At 39.0% G+C, this 21,951-nt stretch overlaps 2 protein-coding genes and 1 long non-coding RNA gene across 4 annotated transcripts; 1 reads left to right on the top strand and 2 right to left on the bottom strand.

Annotated features, from left to right (window-relative positions):
- Window positions 1-6,050: 6,050 nt before the first annotated feature.
- Window positions 6,051-8,328, bottom strand: LOC109138756 (uncharacterized). The gene is made up of 2 exons (XR_002042014.2): window positions 8,194-8,328; window positions 6,051-7,552 (listed from the first exon to the last, which is right to left on the bottom strand). It is a non-coding gene; the product is annotated as an uncharacterized LOC109138756 (long non-coding RNA).
- Window positions 8,292-10,880, top strand: LOC104918133 (pollen-specific leucine-rich repeat extensin-like protein 1). Its single transcript, XM_010729778.3, has 2 exons — window positions 8,292-8,438; window positions 9,290-10,880. Exon 2 carries the CDS (start codon window positions 9,297-9,299, stop codon window positions 10,242-10,244), a length of 948 nt encoding a protein of 315 aa, XP_010728080.2. The 5' UTR covers window positions 8,292-8,438; window positions 9,290-9,296; the 3' UTR covers window positions 10,245-10,880.
- Window positions 10,452-20,784, bottom strand: terb1 (telomere repeat binding bouquet formation protein 1). 2 transcript variants are annotated; one of them, XM_027272828.1, is made up of 19 exons: window positions 20,376-20,784; window positions 20,142-20,252; window positions 19,883-19,933; window positions 19,377-19,505; window positions 19,148-19,208; window positions 18,927-19,045; window positions 18,637-18,765; window positions 18,369-18,521; window positions 18,161-18,292; window positions 17,941-18,066; window positions 17,405-17,541; window positions 16,947-17,302; window positions 16,775-16,851; window positions 16,554-16,631; window positions 16,217-16,438; window positions 15,132-15,194; window positions 14,802-14,876; window positions 14,666-14,705; window positions 10,452-12,545 (listed from the first exon to the last, which is right to left on the bottom strand). In XM_027272828.1, the coding sequence occupies exons 1-18, from the start codon at window positions 20,410-20,412 to the stop codon at window positions 14,668-14,670; spliced, it is 2,094 nt and encodes a 697-aa protein (XP_027128629.1). In that variant the 5' UTR covers window positions 20,413-20,784; the 3' UTR covers window positions 10,452-12,545; window positions 14,666-14,667. The 2 variants fall into 2 exon arrangements, with proteins under 2 accessions (XP_027128629.1, XP_010728078.3); XM_010729776.3 differs by having other exon boundaries at window positions 19,883-20,014; window positions 20,376-20,783.
- Between the last annotated feature and the right edge of the window lie 1,167 nt (window positions 20,785-21,951).

Genomic DNA, 21,951 nt, shown 5'->3' with positions numbered 1-21,951 from the left:
AGCTTTGAACCTAGGGTGTGTTTTTCACTAGAAACCAGTTAATTCCTCCCTAGTAATTGGTGGATTTTATACATTTTAATTTAATTCAGAGAAAAAGACATAAGCTATACAAATAACCAGAGGTCGTCAGTAATACAGTCATGTTTAAATGACACCTCTTATATATAATAATTATTATAATGTGGGAGGTTTGAGGTTTTCTTTTCATTTGATACCAGTTCAGTCCTCTTTGATTACTTATCATTCCTAAAAACTCTTGAGACCTTTAGGGAAAGTGTTGTTGTCCATGCATCTGGCTGTTAACATGCTCTATGCCTTGAGTTTTTTTTTTCCTTACTTTCCTCGACATTTTAATTTAGTCAAATATACAAAGCCGGTCTTTGCAATCAAGGCCTAAGCACTTGTGGAAAGGGGCTTTAGAGACATAATTAAAAGGCCTGAGTAAGAGAGAGAAGGCAGCTTTTGGTAGAAAGTGACAGAAAGTGAAAGTACGAGGTTGTTTTGAACATCGGATTGAAAGAGGGTTAAAAAAAAGGACAGAGAGAGGAGAAAATAAGAAGAAAATGTGTTACGTGACTAGACTGGCATGGATTATACTGAAGAGTGCACAAAGCTAGAAGCTGTCAGTATGTCCACAGACTGAGAATGCATTTAAATCCTAAAAAAAGGAAGTAAAAGTACAAAAAATGTTGAAGATGAAACAGATCTTAATGTAAATTGTTACAGAAATGTTGCTTTATGTTACCGCCATGAGAGTATATGAGGGCGAAGTATATGAGGGAGAAGCAAGAAATATAAGAATATAAAAATAATATTCTGAAGGTAGAATGTTGCAAACAAACACAAGTAACAGCAGCTGAGACAACAGAGAGGACGGAGTAACACACAGTTTTAATTACACAGCCCACTACTGCAGCCCTGATTAATTCCAAGAATGATAAACTGCACTGCTGTGTGCAGCCCTGATTAATTCCAAGAATGATAAACTGCACTGCTGTGTGTGTGTGTGTGTGTGTGTGTGTGTGTGTGTGTGTGTGTGTTTATGTAAGTGTGCTAGTACATCTGTAGGAGATGGATGTTTTTTTTTTGTTTTTTTTTTACTATACTCCAATATAACCATTTCAATATTATCTACAGTACTGTATGTTCAATAAGGACACAAGGGGCATTAGCAGTAACGTGACCACACTCTGATCATGTCATCACATTTTAGATTCACACCAGCAGGTCTATTCAAACTGAACTTACTTTAATAAAATGTCTTGAAAAAGAGAGTCTAAAAATAAACCCAACTTCAGAAATGTCATCCCCTAATGTCATAAAAATAAAATACTGGGATTAAAGACAGTTGGGTGTAGTTAAATGTCAGTAGTGCGATATGAGTTTGGGGGGTTTTTAGGATTTCATCAGTATTCACATTTTGTATTGAATTCTTTTCCTAAATATTACACTTTTTACATCACTGTGTTTATCTGAGAGCTTCAGTTGGTTCAGATATAAAACTTATATTATAAACAGTTAAATATGATGCAGTGTTCCAGATTAACTATTGTAACGCTACTTTATGGTCTCTCTAAGAAGAATACAGTTCAATTACAATTACTTTCTGTGGACAAGGACCATTTAAAAAAAGCACACATTACACCAAGTTTAAAGTGTCTGCTGGCTACCCGTTTTGATTGATTTTAAGATCCTTTTATTGGTTTATAAAACTCTTAACGGTCTGGGTACAACAAACTCTGAACCCTGTAGAAGCCTTCTGGTAGTGATGATCCTGATGATCTGTGCAATAACCTGAAGGCAGCAGAAGATGCTGATATTTTTAAATGCAAACTCAAGATATATATTTTTAGTCTGGCTTTTACTTTGACTATTCAATGGTTTGTCTTTTTTTGTGCCTTTTAATCTGCATTTGTTTTGTTTTTCTATGTATTCATTTATGTTTTTTGTTGTACTTTGTATATACTTTTATCATGCAGAGGTTTCATCTTTTTGTCTAATCCTGTCTCCAGTTATTCCTCAGTTAGTGTTTTTAATGAATGTTGTTATTGGATGTTTAGCTTCGTATCACTTTGTGTGTGTGTGAGAGAGAAATAAAACAGACATGACAACAGCAATGTGCAATGGACTGGCTGAAGCTGGTAAATTAAATTTAAAAAATATTAATTATTCAAATATTTTCTTGTGTTGCATTAAAGTGTTTGTCCGCTAAGTGGCGCTAAAGACCCGGGCAGCCAGTCTAGTCACGTGATTTAACCGAGCTGCAGAGCCTTGTTGTTTCTGACTCGTTTAATTGTGAATATTTAGCTCGGAAAACTTTACACAGATGTGCAAATGATGTAACGTTTGTTAAAACAGAGCCAACATGTCGGAGAGACACCGGGCGTTGCCGCCGTGGATGGCGAAGAAGGAAAAGAAAGCGAAAGGGAAGGAGCCGCTGAAGAGCAGGAGAAAACCGAAAACTGCACGGTAGTTATCATAAAAAAAACAAGACAGAGTAACCGGGTTGTGCTTCAGGTGAATGTCCTTCACTAACAAACATGCACTGATTGTTTTCAGAGCTGCTTTCTACTGTATGAACGAGAAGGAGCTGGTGGAAGCGGCTGTTTCGTTTCTTACCAGCAGTGCCTGCGAGGACGCGGTTCTCCGGACTGGCCAGAAGGTGGTGCTGTTTCTCTCCTTTTTTTAAAACTACAAACTCCTCTCCTCATAATCCTCCAACTAAACTATAGATACTTTATTGATCCAGAGGGAAATTCAACCATCCAGTAGCAGCATGAGACACAGTAAACACACACACACACATTCATTAAAATTAACCTCTACTACAACAAACATACGTTAAAGTTACATTTAAATTACACCTGTACTAAAAAGTTAAATATGTGCCTAGAAATCTGAAGAAGAGGTAAAACAAAGAGTTCTTTACAAATAGAAAACTATATAAGAATATACAATTCTTATGGAAATAAGAAATAGAATCACAATAGATGTATATAAAAAAAACTATATACAATTAATTTAGGGTGTCCAGTAGTCAGTGCAACAGAGAATAAGATTGTCAATAGTTTATTGTCCTTTGTGTCCTCCCTGCCATGACTGAGAGTTGATGTACAGTCTACCACTGAACACACTCCTCTGCCTGGTGAAGGTGTTGTGCAGAGGGTGGTGGGTGTTGTCCAGTATGGACAGCAGCAGGTGAATAGTTACAAAGGGTGAAAATAATCATTTTAATAATAATTCTAATAATGATAATAGCAGCCTGTCACGCTCTGTGTCCTCCAGTTTGGAGGTTGCAAGGCGAGGTGTTACTCTACTCAGAAAACTGCCTGTCCATTGGTGACAAATTTTTCTGGTCTGCAGGTATGTAGTCTAAAAAGTGTGTCCAAACCTTCAAGAATTACTCATTCCTAGCCCCCACTACAACTTGTAACTTTCCCTGCCAGAGGATATTAAAAATCTCCCTGTACCAAAGGGTAACACTTGGTGGAGAGGTATCGATCTGGTTTTGCAGAATCGCTTTGGAGTGACTAGAAGGAGTTTTTCAAGAAGCTTATAATGGGATGCAGTGAGATGGAAGTCCCTAGAGAGAAGTCCAAGGAGGAAAACACCAGAGTCTTTATTTTAAGTATCTAAATGACTATTTTTGAAATAGTAATAATAATAACAATACATTTTATTTCATAGGCGTCTTTCTGTCACCCAAGGACACCTTACAATAAATAAAAGTAGACAGCAAATAACAAAAACAAACAAAAAGAACCAAAAAGTATACCAAATTACAAGAATACAACATTAAAAACAGATTAAAATAGGACAATGCAATTGAATCAGTCAGATGGAATAGGCAATTTTAAACAGGCGGGTTTTGAGTGCAGACTTGAATTGTGAAAGTGAATTGATGTTCCTTATGACGGGGGGGTAAAGAGGTGAGATAGGTGAATGGAGGAGGAAGATCTGAGGGAGCAGCAACATGGAGAAGATCTGAGAGATATGGTGGTGTGAGGTTATGGATGGCTTTGCATGTGAGCAGAAGGATTTTCTGGGGTTCTGGTAATGATGCGGGCAGCTGAATTCTGGACCAGTTGGAGCTTATGGAGAGATTTGTGGGTGAGGCCAAGGAAGAGGGAGTTGCAGTAGTCCAGGCGGGAGGTGACGAGGCTATTAACCAGGATGGCAGTGGTATGAGGAGTAAGGGAGGGATGGAGGCGGTTGATGTTGCGTAGGTGGAAATAGACGGACCGGGTGATGTTGTTGATGTGAGACTGAGAGGAGTCTGGGTGTCACTGATAAGAGTGAGACTGATAAGAGTCTGGGTGTCATCCGCGTAGCAGCGGAAGTTTATGCTATATTTGCTGAAGATATTACCAAGGGGGAGGAGATAAATGATGAAGAGGAGGGGCCCCAGGACAGAGCGCTGGGGCACACCTGAAGTGACAGAGGAAGGCTGAGAAATGAACTGGGTGTGGCATGACAGGTAAGATTTGAACCAGTTTAGAGGAGTCTGAGTGATACCAATGGTAGAAAGTCTATTGATAAGGGGGGTGTGACAGATGACATCAAATGCTGCAGTCAGGTCAAGGTTGGATGAAGATTGAGAGTAAACCAGAATCAGCTGCCATGAGGAGGTCGTTAGTGATTTTAATGAGGGCCGTTTCTGTACTATGGAGGGAGCGGAAACCAGATTGGAACTGTTCAAACAGGTTGTTGTTGGATAGATGAGCGTTGAGTTGCAACTGTTTTCTCGATGATTTTGGAAATGAAAGGCAAATTGGAGATTGGACTTAGATTATTGAAGGTGGTGGGATCAGCGCCAGAATTTTCAAAATTGGGGTTATTGCAGCAGTTTTTGAAATGATACCGGGGGTGGGTTGTGAACTGAGATGCTGCTGGATCTTCTGGATTATAAATAAGTGTCCAAAATTATTAAGATTATTATTTTTTTAAAGTTACCATACATGTACATGTACATAACAAACCAAAAGCACTATTAAATCGCAGCATTGTGTAAACATGAGTGATGTACTCCGCACACAGGTTAAAGACATCACTGTGAAGATGAAGGAGAACCCATCCTCTTCAAAGACGACAGTAAAGCTGGTGACTTTTGAGGAGGAGTCTTCAGACTGCTGTGATGCCCCGGAAAAGACACATGTATCAGAAACAGACTGGGACATTACAGAGGTGGAAACAGTGCCGTACATCAATAGCTCGCAGCAACAGGGACCTGAGGGTCAGAGGTCAGGACCGGTTCAGGAGCATAGCGATCTTATGAAGGCTGGACTGGATGCTGAAAAGAAAGAGAAGCATATTCCAGTAGACGCAACGGAGGAGGATGATCCATTACGGCTTGTACGAGAAATTTTCTTCACCTGATGATGAACTTAATTAAAATGTGTGCACTAAGCCTAATCGGAACATATTCTCTTGAGAGAAAATTACTTGTTACATGTGCATGTGCACAGCTCCTCCGTAAAGCTACAAACAAAGAAGAACTGATCCTTTCAATAAGTAGTTCCCAACCTTTTTCCTTAAGGGACACCTTTTCTATCATTATGCAGTGTTGTATTCAAGACCACCTAAACCGTGACCGAATCATGACCAAGACCAGAGTGTACTGGGATTGGAGACAAGACCAAGATCAAACAGTATATAGCCATTGAGGCAGCTAAAATGTAGGTAATCATGGCCATATCTCTCTGGCTGAGGCTGTCTGTAAGCACTGCATTGCATTGCAGAAATTTGAATGCTGTGGTGTGGTGGTGTGCTTTGTGGTTTAGGTATCCAAATTTTGTTTCAGGAGATTTTTCTCCTCTCAGAGACAGCTCCAGCATCTTATTCTGTCTCCCACATTCACTTTTTTGGTGTGAAGTGTGATGGGGAGGGGTGATTGACGTTAACAGTAACAAACATTTTAAATTAGAAATGAGTCCAGTAATTGGCTATATCTGAAGGAAGTTTTACACCCACAGTAGGACTGGGCGATATATATTGATATTTTAATCAATATCGCTATATTTTCAAAGACAATATAGACCATATCATTTATATCAAAATAGTTTATTTTGCATTAAAATGACTATACATATCTTCCTTTGAGGCGCCAGTTGCTTTTATTTCTCCTCTCCCTCTGTCCAGGTCTCTTGCTGCTTGTTGACGTCGACACCTCAGAGTCTCCAATAACTCCAGAAAAAGTTGCTAGATTTGTCGCTAGTTGCTTTTTGGGAAGAAAAAAAAAACTAATCGCTAGAGAGTCTAAAAATGTTGCTTAGTTGTCAACACTAGACCACTGATTAGTGTGTAAACAACCGAAGCAGCAGGGTTAGAGGTGGTGCACAGGTTGTGACATGTGTGTCAGCTGTTGCAGTGCAATGTGGGATTATGAAAGTTTCCAGCCACGGAAAAAATATCGATATATATATCGAGTATCACCATTCAGCTAAAAAAAATACTGAGATATGACTTTCGGTCCATGTCACCCAGCCCTAATCCACAGTATAGATGTTAACAAACAAATCAGATGATGTAGTCTGAGACGTGACAAGACAGAGTAAAATTGCGGTGAACTCTGAACTAACACAAATCATTGGGATTTCCCTAACACTGATCACGTGGTATTTTGCTGTTTGCTGATAAATGATGAAGTAGCAGTTATTTGTACATACTAAGGGATATGTTTGAACAAGCAGTGTCAGCACTAACTGTATTAGTTTACTATCTTTTACAGGATTTCATTCTCTTTAGCACACATCCACCCTCTGGATATCGCAGAAAGCAGGCCATACTTCTGGTTTTTAGTTAGATATTTATTTAGAAACCTGGCCTTCATTTTCACAAAGCACTGTCTACATTTCAAAAACATTGTTACAGCATGAAAAAGCAAGTACACTTTGTTCCAATTTTATCAAAAGAAAAGCAAAACTGAAAGTCAGTTCTTGAAGTCAATCTTGAAACATTTGATTTAAAAAAAAATCAGTAAAATCATAACAAAGAACATGTCACAAAATCATTTTTAATTGGCAAAAAAAACAAAACAATTTTGATTATTCCTTCATAAAGCACTTCAGGATTTAAGTTCCTCTTTTGATAACAAGGCGAGGATTACTTCTCATTTGGACCCGTCTATTTCCAGTCAGGCGTCAGCCTCCCCCAAGACATATGGGTCAGTGCAGTTACAATAACTAACTGAATTCCCACACCCACAAAGATATAGAAACTGAAAGTCATGTGTTCCCAGCTCCCATATATCCAATTGCGTAGCAAAAAAACAGTAATGCAGTTCAGGATGAGTGCGCTTGATGTAGCCTGGCAGACCAGGCTAAACAGAAATACTGATCTGTCTTTGCCATAAAATGCAAACAACATGGCGAGCAGAGCAAAGGGCACAAGTACAATGGGTAGAAGAAAAGGAATTTGAATGATAATGTTTCCCTGGTCAGCAAACAGGTCCCAGCAGAAATAAGGTATTAACATCTGCATGAAGATGAGCAGGAGAAACACTGAAATCCCGACCGAGAAAGGAGCCATAACTGAAGTCCTTGTGGCCTCTGCCCTGTAGGTTTAATATTCAGATCGGCAAAAGTCAATTCAAATTTGTAAAAAAAATAATCCTAAGAATAGTTTGTGTTTACAGAATATGAGTATATAATGGACAAAATTGCACATAAATTCAACATTTCTGCATGAACTTAATCCATTACCATTTGAGTGAATGTCTTTAATGACTAAACATTACATACTTACACAGTCACAGTCACAGCAATAAATGAGTCACAGGTTAAATATACAAAGTTAGGTCAGCCGATCAGCATGTTTCCTTCAATAAACCTTATTGCATCACTATGGATCAAGTAATCATTTACAGGGTTGAAATCCTCAAAATGGTTGAATGTTTGTTTGTTTTGAGCAGGGCTGAAGTTGTTTAAGAGATTTATGCAGAAAACATATTAAGTCTGTAAAGTTTTTATAGCAGTTTTTTTTTTTTTTTTTTGAAGAGGGTAGTGAATTAAATTGAGGGTTAAAATCTAAATATTCAGTAGTGTTTGATAGTTTAAAAAGCTCTAGCTGTGATTAATTTGAAAACATGACACTGGCTGTAGCTGTTTATTTATTTTTTTTTTTCAGAAGAAATCATAGCTGCATATTTAAGTTTGATGACAAATGTGCTATTAAATAAATTTATGTTTTACTTACGTTTGGTAACTGCGTCCCCAAAAAACTAAGAAGTCAGTCTGGCTCAGGAAGTGTCTCGGTCCGGGGTTTTTCCGGAACGCGCACATGGCGTGGACGCGCACGGCGCGCTGCAGGACTGCGCTCCTCTGCTGCGCGCTTCAACAGTCAGTGTGACGCGCGGACTTCTCCAAGTTAAGAGTGCGAGATCATCCCGAGACGTCATCTACTTTTACTACACCGAGAACAAAAAAAACAGGGACTAAAAGGTCGGTGATGTATTTCTGATTGCACTTTAAAATCGGAGCTGTTTTTTTTTTACTTTTGTACATTTTGGATGTTTTAAAGGTCTTTAGTTTGTTCAGCACGAGAGGGAGGCGGGGTCGTCTGCAAGAGTTTCTTTGTTCCTTTTGCATTGAGCAGAAATTAATGGCAATACGCACATATATTGTTTGCGTTAATAATGATTGTAACATGATATGTGTCATGGCATTACGTAAGATAGAACTACTCGGCATATGCGGATCCACTGTTCGGACAGACAGCAAAGCTGGAATAAGGTGTGGTTGTTTAACAGATGAATTAAAACATGCAAACAAAGTAAAATCATGAGTACAGTTTTCCTTTTGGGGGTGTGGAAGGTTGCCATGTGATGGCTAAACTAAAGTTGTCCAGGATTTATAGTTTATGGGAGTTAAGACCTGAGAGGTGTCATGCGGTGCAAAGTAGGCATCAAAGTAAAAATCAATCAGTGAAATGCTTTAAATGACCTTTGCACACTGCAGAAATATTCCCTAGGTTTAAATCCCGGCACTATAGAACACAAACTGTCCATGTAGACCAGCAGAGGTACAAGAGAACACGATGTACCAAAACACAAAAAATCGAATATTTTTTTTTGCTCAACCAGTTCAGTAAATCTTGTCACGTCAAGAAAGTTTCTGTCATTACTTTTTGTCTCTTTTTTTTTTTGTGCAACTTTGTACAATTTCATAGCAACAGGTCCAACTTAAAATGCCTGCAACAGGAATGTAATATGATTTGGAGTTAAAGAAACGTTTGATTTTATTCTTTGTAACCGCTTACATCATTTTAAAAATCATTTTGAACCTCTTGATAGGTTCATCATGGGAAACCTGTTCACCAAAAAGCAACAAGCCACAGTGAACAGTGCTAAAGCTGCTGCCCCTCAACAGAAGACTGCAGAGGAGCCAGCAGTGACACAGCCAGCAAAGGACTCTGGAATAATACAGACTCAGGAGGCTGTTGAGCCAGAGAACCCAGATGTGGTGGTGGGGGAGTCAGTGAAAGTGGTGGCGCGTTTACCCTCTGAAGAGTGTACGTCAGAGTGTAAAGCGCCAGAGGCTCCTGCTGCCACAGCCCCACAAAATAATGCTGAACCAGAGTCTGTGGCAAAGGAATCCCCAGCTCCGGTCCAACCTGAGCCTCTGGTATCAGTCGGTGAACCATCACTTCCACAACCAGAACCTGTTGCTGAAGCTCAGCTTGCTCCAGAACCAGCTCCAGAGCCTGTTCCTGAACCAGAGCTTACCTCAAAGCCAGAGGAAGAAGTTAAAGCAGTCCCTGAACCCGTCTCAGAGTCAGTACCAGACCCAGCTGAGGATATGGAGCAGCAGACAGTGATGCTTACCCAAGAGTCTCTCCCTGAGCCTGAGATTTCATCGCCCCCTTTGATCGACCTGGGTGTCTCTGATGCAACTCCCCAACTTATTGACACTCCTCCCATCTCTGCTGCAGTCAGCGCAGACGAACCCTCAGACATCCCGGTGACTCAGGAGTGCCAAGACAGCGCTGAGGTTTCTGCGATTTCCACGCTTGAGGCAGAAAGGTCTGAGGAAACACCAGAAGAATCTCTGGAAAAGCAGATGGAGGCAGAGGCTGCAGGGAATTTGGAGCAGCTTGTGAGTGATGTTAATGTAGAGAGTGTTAGCGGACTCCTACAGAACTTAGAGCTGAAAGGAAATGATCTTGTTGCTGACCTCATTCCCACTGATGTCAAGATCCCAGATGAGACTCCCATCACAGACACGAGCATGTCCACTGAGCTGATGTGAGTCCACAGAAGAGGATTTATGAAAGAGGTGTATGGATATTTTTTCTGTGGAAACCCCCTTAAATTAAATCTGAAATAATCACAGATGCAATGGGGTTCTTTACACCCTGAACCCAAAGTGCCAAATGAACTCTGGAAATAACTAATGTCCTGTCACACAAAAAATCTGAATAGTCATACATACATGTTTTTTGTTTTTTTGTTTTTTCCATACATTTATACAGAAGTGGGTGAGGGTTAAAGGGGCTCAAACAGTTTGAGTGTACTGACAACAGAGACCTTTCTCTGAGCAAATTCAGCAAGCTTCAAACAAGAATTTAAACATATTTCTTGTACAGACTTGAAGAATGCTGTGCCAATGCTATATAACAACCTTATGCAAGGAAAACACAAATATATATATATTTTCATTTTGATTAAGTACAAAGAATAAAAAGTAATGGTGGATGTAAGTTAATGAAATGACAGGCAAGGGACAGTAGCAATGCATTCGAAGATGGAGTCAGTATATGTATACTGCTATACAGAACGGCAGGAAGTGTCTGATTAACATTTATGCCTTAACATAAGATCCAAACATTATTGTTTGGATCTTGCAATATTCCTCTAACAGGTGTGATCATCATTTTATTGTATTTTTAATGCAATAATGGGATTTTTTTTTTAACCCTAGTAGTGGCTTGCTTGTGAAAATAAAAATATTATTCCACGTTATGGCCATGGTCATCTGTTTTTTCTTTTTTTAAACCAGAAACCAGGTATTATTCTATGTTCGGGATTCCAAGAATGGATAGGATGAAAAAGTAGCAGGACAAGATCAAGGCGAGCTGGCGAGCTGGCATGATACTCAGCATCAGCATCAAACATTCATCAGCTGTGACGTCACAAAGCTGTAGGCTCGCCACATAACAACACAGCAGTACATGTATGGGACACAGTGTACACATGGAAATTAAATTCCAGGCAATACAGCACAGACCATGTAAGAAAGACAGTGCCTTCACAGTCTCGTGGGAGAGAGGACGAGAGGGGAGGGAGCAGAAGAAGGGGGGAGAGACGAAGCAACATTCTTTCCAGAGGAAGGAGGTTTTCGGGGGGCCTGGGTCAAAAGTCTTCAGTGTGACCGCGTTTCAGTCCATGAGAAATCTGCTCCTCACATGCCTCTCCCACCACACTCCCCCTGCCCTCACTGCATTGCTATCCCAACATCTTTACGAAGTAGTCAGTGGATTGGTATGAGAGGCCACTTCTGCCTGCCTAAATACTTAGGATTATACTGTTCCATTTAAACTTTTTAAAGCACAGTATTTCATCGGGATCAGTAAATCAGTGTGGTGCAAGAGTTATGTCTTCTCCAGTTGCGTAACTCATAATCCATAAGTCCCAAACATTTTGTCTTGTCCAGCCACACCTTACTTTAACAGGCTACGCCTCAGGGCATTGGCAGTCTATTAAGTCCCATGGTTTTGGCAACACACAGATGAGTCCCCGTGGACTGGGAGAGGCACTCTTCAGACAGCGATCTCAGTTAAGCTAGCTTTAGGAGGATACAGTCAGCAGACTGTGCTGCTTCTTGATGTACACAGAACAGATAAACAGCATGATTTGCACTATTTGTGATTCCTGTCATACCAGAGGCTTACGCTCAATAAACAAAAGTGCCTGACTTGAGTCCCCACTCTCCTTGTTGATTTCCTGTCTCGCTATGGACAGAAAATAAAGAGAACAGAACTTTATCTTTGTTTACATGACTCCGTATGTCAAGGAAGTAACACATATAATATTTGTTTTCTTAACACAAGTGCAGAAACTTTATTTGCTTTTTTGAACAGCACGATCCTCTATCATCCAAACTGGTACACAACAAATCAGACCAGGCCAAACAGGTTATTGTACAGAAATCAGAAAAAGGGTTAGGCTTTTTCACTGTCACAACTAATGAACTCATTGCGCTGTTGCAATCAAATCTGGCAGATCTGCAGATATACATGTGACAACACAGTGGTGATTCATTAATAGGCAGTGCAATAACAAAACAACTTTAAAATGCTCTTTACTCAAAGTTTACTCAAACTGCCCAAAAACTCTTTTGAAGACAACACAACCCATATATAAAGTACTAAATTTACAGAGGGCCATTATTAAGGGGCAGATCTAGGCTCTCAGGACCGGCATCCTGGGCGTTACCTTTCTGAAGACAAGACAACATTCAGACAGTTCATCTAAATGCAGTTTTGGAAGTCTTTACTCCGCACCCCAGGTAATGCATTTCCTCCTCACGGCCAGTGTCTTTCTTCTTTCACTAAGAATAACAATTAGAAAAACAGAAGAGATAAAAGTTTGAACAGAGATTAATTAAGCCTGTCAGACAGGAGTATGGGGATTACGAGAAAACATTGACAGTATTCAACACCTGTGGCTCTAATGACTAGTTCATCCATATAAAAACTTTTGCTATACTCTATTTGTGCTGAAATGTTTTCTGCACTGACACATGGTCTAGTTACTAAAGTTCTGCTTAAAAGACTAATAAAACAGGAGAAAACATGCTTGCAAAACACATTTTCCAGTTAGTTTTTCCGATTTAAAATCATCTGAAGACGCCTGCTTGACTAATGTTAAAAGATAATACTGGTGGTTTTGCAATTTTCAACTTATTAACAACACATTGGAGACTCACGATTTGCGTGGAACTGGAACAGTTGCAAGGACTGTTTTCAAAGAGCTTCTACTGGTGTGTTCAAGGATGCTCCAACATCTGTGTTTTAAGACTCCAGTGCTTTTTTTTATTATTATTATTTTTTTTTTTACAAGAGATGAGAGCAATGACCAAATTTATATTACTACTTTCAGTTTCTACATAATAAATAAATGCAGTCGGTTGTTCCTTGTGCGTTTTAATTAAAGTTTTAGTTGCTTTTAATGTTACACTGAAATTAAGTGAAACCTTTGTATGCCTTAAAAGTACCTTACTGTCAGTAAACTACGCATTCTTTCAGTTATTTGGCTAAAGCCTGCTATTAGGAAATAAATTAACAAAACTTAAACATGACTTAAACAAAATACATTTATCATAGGTAATGAATGCACTTGTACTAGCCTAGAGACAGGAGTGTCAAAAATACAGGATCCCTGTGAATTAATGCCACGTAGGTTTTTCTGCTTTGTATCTCAGTATTACTGTTTGTAATGTGCAAAGGCAATGATATGTGGAAGTTGTGTGTGAGCTCAGGAAGTGGAGAAACTGAAACTGGTTATGAATAGGAACCGATTCTCAAATCTCATCCCTCATCTCCTTTTACTCCTCAAATATAAAAAAAAAAAAAACTACTAATGCAGCATAAAATCATTAAAGGGCTGTTGGAAAACCTGACAGGGCATACAGATATCATCAAACTCTTACAGTGGAACAGTGATCTGCGCTAGTCAGGCTCATTTTCAAAAGCACAAATTTTCCTTCCTCTTCTCTCTCTATTTGAACCAGTTTGCATATGTACGTGTGTGTGTGAGAGGACGACGGTTTTACAACACATTCTGTTACTCAACAACACATCAACTGGCCCCAGCTGTGATTATACTGAAATAACTTCTCCTTTCTCTCTTGCCCTAATCCTCATTAAAGTGATAATGCATCATCTGTTATGGTTATACAGCTGCTGTACAAACATTGATACAGGAGGAGAAAGATGGTTAAAAATCAAGGCAGAAAATATATAACAGGGAAGAAGAGAAGGGTGGAAAAAAACAACTGGACTAGGCAGTGGAAGAAAAAACTATAAAAAGCCTGGACTCACACAAAGTGAGTATTGGAAAATGCATTTGGCTGAGAAGTATAAAGATACAGTAAATCTGAGCACGACAGCACAGAAAGACTGCACTCCATAACAGTGCCTCTTTGCCCATGTTGCAAACTTTTAGGCTATCCACTGACTAATACGAACACAAAATATACAAGCATCTACTTTTAATATTATACAGTACTATATGCTATACTAAATGGCACAGTGAGCGTAATCCAAGTACACAACATGCAAAGTCATAATGAACAGATTAAAATGCCTCTCCTTTCACTACCATGTCACTGGCATAACACAAAAGCATCAGAACACTCCCTTTCTCTCTGTCTCTGTCTTTGTTGCTCCCATACTCTCACACACACTCACACCCACACACACACACCCACATACACACAGGGTGTTATAGAGTGTGAAACAGCTTAATACAGCTGTGCTGCTCTGAACCAGCTCTGGCCTGCACTGTGAGAACACTGGCTGCAGTTCAACATTCCTTCTGCTCTTTGGTTTGTCCGCTGCCAAGAACACACTGCAGAGGACAGCTCCCACCACAGGCTCTCAATCATAACATTCACACACACTTAAAATAATCTGCAGTAATTACCCATATCTGATATCATATATTTACCTTCAAGAGATTGGCCTTTTCAGAGGAGTCAAGCTCGGACCTTGGAGGACAAGGGATGAGATCAATGCTGTTGAATATCACTAATGTAACAAACAACAATGAATGTGATGTTGCTGTGATGAAGGCACATACATACCTGTTTTCCTATAAGAGGTCAGTGCGTCCTTTTTAGGTTCTCGGTACAGTGGAGCTAAAGTTATGTCTATGACAGCTGGAAGAAGAGGACACCAAAATGACACATACAGAAGACAGTGCATATATATACACAGCTAATAATATCAAGCAACAGCTTACAGTTGTTCAAATCATTTCTTTAGCTTTCACAGCAACTTTCAGTAAATTGATAATTGTGTATTTTCTTATTAAAATTTCTTGTTGATTTAGACAAGCTCATTCCTTTTTTAGAAAGACTTTAATTAGCGTGTTGAAGAGCTCAGTAGAAATCTTCTCGCTCAGTAACTCTTACCATTGAGCTTCTTGGAGCTCCTGCCTTTCTCTGCTCCTTTACGCATTGGAGTCAAGCGGACCTCTTTAACAGTGGAGCAGAAATTAGACATTTTATAGCAGTAGTTAAAAACAATAATGTGTGTTTCATACCAGGGATATTAAAGTTATGCAGTAACGGACAAGGAAAATGAAATTGATTGTACCATAAAAATATTTTGGAAGAAAAGTAACACAAGGTGAGGTTTACTTTCTCAAAGCTTCTCTCATATTTAATGAACTCCAGACAGGATCTTATGCAGTCATTGGTAATGTTTTTTTTTACATGAATCTTGAATGAATGAATCACTATGATAAAGTTCAGAGGGGATGTTAACATTTTCCATAGTTTACACATACGACCTCGTAACGTTGTCAAGCAATGAAAGCACGATTAGGCCCAATAACCATAACTCAGTGTACCTACGACAAAGTGTATATCAGGGGCAAAGTCTGGAATATAGCCACCACCCATGTTTTAATATCTGTATATTACATCATTCTGTCAAACACAATTCTAATATATCAACCTTTGCTGCTGTATCAGGTTACCCATAGTCTTATGAGGATATAATGAGTAGGGTAACAAATATATAACTTAATCTGCACTCATCAGAAAACTACCAACACAAAACTCAGCAGAGTGTGCACTCCCACAGAGGTGCTTTGTAACTGAGTACCCACAAGCAAATACTACGTGGTGAGCATTAGGAACAAAGCACTGAGTTTTAACTGTGAGGAAAATTTGCATCCATACCTATATTTTACCTCGATGCAAATGCTTCAATTTGCATCACCTTGTAAACTGGTGGTGTGATATACTAAAGCTTTTTAAACCAGGCCATTGCACAGTGAGTAAGACACTTTGTCCAACTAGACATGAAAAACTTCTTTTCTTTCTTTTCTTTTCTTTTCCGTAAAGCACTTTTATCAACTTTAGGAAGTGCTCCACAATTGTGGAAAATGAATAACTGAGCTTTACAGGAACTACTGGTGTTGCTGGAATAAACCAATCAGATTGTGAGGCTGAAACTATTACTGTCTGTTTCACATGCTGAAGCCGCTTACCGCTACAGTTTTTCCACTTTCTCTGTGGCTCTGCTGCTGAAACCCTCTTTGAGTCTGCAGTCATGTCTTGGTGCTGTCTCCTGAACAGAAGGCTGCAGTTACGAGTCCTGTACCGCTCTGTGGCCTCCTGAAGAACCTTGTGAATGTCACAGCTGTGGCGGCAGGAGCTTTGGAGAGACGCAAAAGTGCGGCTGGTCACCTCCTCAAAACGCATCACACAACCTAAAGGAGAGAAAGAACAGAGGACATTTGCAATTTGTATTAAGTAACTGACTACATCTCAAAATAATCTATCCAAGCACACACTTCACTGATAAGCTGTGTCATGTTCTCCTACCTGCACAACGGATATGAGCAAATGAATGCTTCTTTACTGGGATTTTGCCCGCCTTACTCATCTCACAGCCCTGCAACCCTTAAAATAAAAACACATTACTTGATAAAACATGTTAGAAACTACACATCTGCTGAAAACAAGTAAAAAACATAATTATAAGTTGTAGCAAAGTTTGTTTTTCTTAGAAATTATGTTAAAAGCCATTAAGCTGTGATTGTTACCTTCTTTATCGGTACATTTCATTTCTGTTGGCACACTGTGCCTCTTTGGCGCTGGTGCTGGGGGTTTAAACAACTGACTAAACATAAAACGAACAAGAACAGAAGAATACGTTATAATAAAAGCCATCATTTAATTTGATTTTCTGATTAATAAGTAATCAACTCTACTGACGTGTCTGCTGTATGAGGCTCTCTGCCTCCCTCTAGTGACTGCTGACGGGAAGACACGAGGACTCCAGTGCCCTTGCACACTGAGCACCACACATCGCCTGCGCTGGTCGCAGCCCTCTCTTCCTGCATACTTAAGTCGGAGCTCACATTTTTCAGTTCATTTTCATTCATCACATTTTTGACAGTTTGAGATTTGATGCTGTTGTCACCCCCTGCTTCTACATGCATATGAGTGCTGATTTGTTTGTATGCAGTGGGGATAGTTTTAATGTTCTCCTCCTTCTGCAGAAGCAGAGGTAAGACTGGAGGCAGAGTTGAAGCCGATGGGTCTGCATCTTCCTGCTCATCCTCATCCTCCTAAAAAAATGACAACACACATCAGCACACATCATATTTCACCATGCTACATGCTGATTATACTGTGGCCATGTATGTCTACTGTGTGACTGTATGTCCGACCTTTGCCTGTGTCTTCGTTAGCAGGTCGATCCTGTACAGCAGCTCTCTGGCTGAGCTCCTGAATGCTTCCAAGTTTGTAAGAGGCTCCGCATTCCCATCCTCTCCTGATATCAGACCAGGCACTGTCAAGGACATGGCTTCACAGACAAAGACAAACAAGTCATTTATGGAAGCTCCTTATTTTACATTCAACCCACATATTTTTCAATAACCTATTATATTTATTCACTTGATCTTTCACTCTCAGAAAGGTAGAAGAAATCTACTGAACTAATTTAAGTATGCGTGAGTCAAGTGAAGGGACTGATAACACTGTTATAACATATACAAAAAGGGTTAAAGAAGAAATGAACCCACCCGTCTTCACAGCATCTGTCATTGTCTTTAATGTGCAAGAATAACAAAGCTCATTTAAATTATTTTATGTTTAAAGTTAAATTCACACTTGTATTACTTGCTGAGTAAAACTACAATTATTGTGTTATTATTGTATTTATTAGGTCCAATATGATATAAACAAGCCTGTTTTGACTTACTGGCCTCTTTGCAGGTCTGCAATATGAATGTAGCAGCCTTTCTAACCTCCTCGCTTGTATCCTCTGTGAGTAGCGTTATGATAACAGGCAAACCTCCACACTGCACCAACTGGGACTGGTGTTCCTCTACAAACAAAAGAAACACACAGTGGATAGCTTAAATACTAAATACATGAATGGCAGACTGTTGAAGACTATAGCATTTTAACCATGCTCTTACCAGAGGCTTCAGTGCAGTGGCCCAGTGTGAGTAAAACAGAAAGCCTGTCCTCGGGGTCCAAGTGTGGACTAGCCAGCAAGTTGAAGAGGTGGGTAACCATGCCATACTGAGACAGACCTGAAGCCAGAGTAGCTACAAAGAACAGATTGTGAATGTAGGAGACACTGCTACAGGTGTGTAAATGTGTGTGTGATATAGTGAGACACACAGTTATCTGTGATGCAGGCTGACAGGGTCTTGGTTATAGTGACAGAAAGCTGGCACGACAACAAGCTTGTATCCGAGGCAGGAGCTAGACGAACCAGTGCAAGAGCAAGAGTATTGAGGCACCCTGAGGCAGAAAAACTCTCCTGAACGCTGGCTGCAAAGACAAAGAAGTGATAAATATTTAATCGTTTGGATTTCAGATTTAAATGTTTTACATAAATGTAGAAAATCAAAGGTTTAGCATGAGCAGCTCTGCCTCTTTTACTTACCGTTGTTGGCAACTGTCATTGCTATGAAGGAACATATGGGTTGAAAAATCTCAGTGCGTGGCATAGTAATCTGTTCAAGCCAGACTTTTATTATTGGAAAGGCTGCCACACAAATACTTTGACCCTCGTCTGTAGGACAAAAGAAAGACACAAATGAGCCAAACTGTTTTTGCTCTTACTCCCAACTATAAACATAATATATTATGGTTTGTCTTGCTGGGATAGCAAGAACATCAATGTTTTTCATATTAACTGCTCAGTACAGGGTACAAATCCACAGATGGCATTACCATTCTGTGGATTGTTGACACATCCGCAGAGAGCACTAGACACAGATGCCCATAGTTGGTTGGTCTGAGTAGCATTAGTTGGTCTCAAAGTAGCATCTGTGGAAAGGGGGAAAGTGGCCCTGCAAACATATATACCATTGAACTTATATGTGCTGATGTGGGTGGATTTTCAGCGTTTGAACTTAATGTCTGGCTACATGAGATAACATTCAGCGTTGTACCTGAAGAGGTCTAGTAGAATATCCAGGCAGCCAGTAGTTTGAGCTAAAGTCTGTCCTGATTCTGCAATAGCACAAAGACACATGAGGGCTACAGAGGTCACATGTGAAACACACATAAAATGACTTTCAGAGCTTCAAACTAAACCAAACCAAAAAAAATGTGATGTAAAGTGACAGAATAGCTTGTCTATAGCAATAACATATGTCAGTTGATTAGCCTTGATCTTACTGTTGTTGGATACCAATACAGACAGCAAATAGACAGACACTCTCTTCAGAGTCAGCGGGATGTCTTTCATCAGCCATTTGGCGATCTCTGCAAATGTCTCTTTTCTGCACAGAGAATTCTTGCAATACACTATCAGAAGAAAAGACAAAGTAATATTATTGAGTACACATGTTTGTTGTACACTAAAATACACATATGTTGCATCTCAATTCAGGCGCACAGCCTCTGATGTCAAATATGAATGGGGCAGAGAAGCTATGCGTATCCTTTGTAGCTTCTAGTATTCTACAATCTACAGGAAAATGGAAAAGATGAAATGTTCTACAGATTTATGTGTCAAACACCAAAGTTTACTACAAACATTTGCATCTAAACCTGGAAATTTATCATTTTAGAAGTTGACAAGGACTAACGAAATCCCACACTTTTAGTCTCTGTAAGGCTGGGCTCAACATTTTAGGATAAAGTGCACATAGATCCTTTGGGATTCAGCAACATATACCTACCATTGGCCTCTGCTAGCGTCCCAAGCGTGAAGAGCGCAGTCTCCTTAACATCTGAACAAACAATATTGGATTTGGCAAGGTTATAAATAAATGTGTCTCCTCCTATTTCTCTCAGCATGTCCACAGCGTCCTCTGATAAGATAAACGTGAAACAGAAAGGTCTCGTGTCAAGGGGTTCTGCAGAATATGTAAATGTCATGTTGTTTGAGATGGTTAGTATGTGTAGGATTATGGTTATGGGTCAAAGGTTTACTCCTACCTCTCTTTTCACAGATTGAGTGAATGGCAAGGAGAGCTTGTTTCTGCAAATCAGGACACTTCATCTGAAACTTCAGACACTCAAGCAGCAAAGTGAGATCTGTCCTTATGGCTGAAAGCAGAAGGATGAAATCAACTATGTTAACCAGACAAATATTACACATTACATGTGTAAATGTATAATGTTATATTATGTTATAAGTTCATCTACAAATAAGGCAACAGTGTCACTTACTATTACGGCTGGTGCTGCAAACCGCTGCCTTATCCATTTTAATCTTAAGTGATTTAATATCAATTAATGTCACCAAAGCATTAGTATAATGTATTAAAGTAATATTATAATAATCTGGCGTTATTTTGTGCTGACGTTACATTATCCTATTCACAGGATTAGCTAAGTAACCTAGCCAGTTAGCTAACAAACATAGTATAAAACAAATTGTTTTTTTAAAAATACTTCAGGTATAACTAGCTACTCCTGTTGCCGTTAGTAGTTATCGTAAGTTATCGTTATATAGTGAACGGTAAATCACGTTAAGGTGACAAAACATTAATTAGCATTAGCCATTAGCTTGTCATTCTCGCAAACGTTGGCCGTTCACTTTACGTTGCCATGGCAACAAGCGGGCACGTCGAAACGCAAACTTTAAATTCAGATTTTTATTTTTCATTAATGTGCGATGTAAAGAGGCTTTATTCCCAAGCAACACATTTATCTGCAATTAAGAGAACATTATATTAAAAAAGTAAAAAAGGGAGACATCAGAAGAAAATAATAAAAAAAAAAACTTTATCTCTAGACCTTGCCATAGGTTAATAAAATCACAGGATAATTATTCTAACAATTCTATAACTGGTTAATTAAAAGAATTTAAAAAAGAAAAAAAAGAAGCATAATAATTACAGATATAAAAAATAAGTTAACAAAACAGATACTGCTCAGGATGAGAAATGGCCTTATATTTGAGTGGATTATTATTAACTCTCACTTGAAAATTTTTAATTTGTGTTCCTGTTTTTCTTTGAGAAGCACAAATTAAAAAGTGATCAGCTGATGAAAGACATTACACTGAAATATTGTTCAACATCTTAAACACTATTCGTCCAATCCAGTGACACATACGTGATCAAGCATTTTGGGAAACCACAAAACCTTTTTGTTTTGTTTGTGAAAACAAAAGTTTTTAAAAAAAATCACATGTGCACATTAACCTTTTTCATATTTATTATAATTATCTTGATTATTCATTAATTATTTTATTTTCAGGTTTTGTTGATTTTTGTACGTGATAGTTTGCTACAACTATAAGTGAACAAGCTTTAAATCAACGCTCATGTGTTTGCTTCAGTGTGATATGACTCAAATTTCTCTTCACAGGGGGGATATTTTGGCCTGTAAAATTCTTCTTTATCTCTAGACCTTGCCATAGGTTAATGACATCACAGGATAATTACTCTCTGTGTGAAACTAAAGTGGGAAGAGGGATTGAACATCACGATTTCAGAAGAAGGATGGTATTATATTGTATACTTGTAGCACAACAGACATCCACAAATTGTTAATCTATCTTCTTCATCACACCTAACATAAAAGGTAAACAGCTCACAAGGCAGCAAACACGCTGGAGGCAATGTGGACATACAGATGCAATAATACACATATCTTCTGGAGATGCCCAAAAATAGTCATTAGAGTCATTTTGTCCTCAAGAAATGTTCAATTCTATACCTGGAAAATAGATTAGGTATAAACATAAAGACATCAGCAATGTATAATGTAGAATTTTATAGATAACCATGTAAAATGA

The sequence above is a fragment of the Larimichthys crocea genome, chromosome XXI, assembly GCF_000972845.2.
Source record: "Larimichthys crocea isolate SSNF chromosome XXI, L_crocea_2.0, whole genome shotgun sequence".
Taxonomy (NCBI): domain Eukaryota; kingdom Metazoa; phylum Chordata; class Actinopteri; family Sciaenidae; genus Larimichthys; species Larimichthys crocea.
Note: the sequence above shows the minus strand (reverse complement) of the source record. Positions and strands in the feature narration are given on the sequence as shown.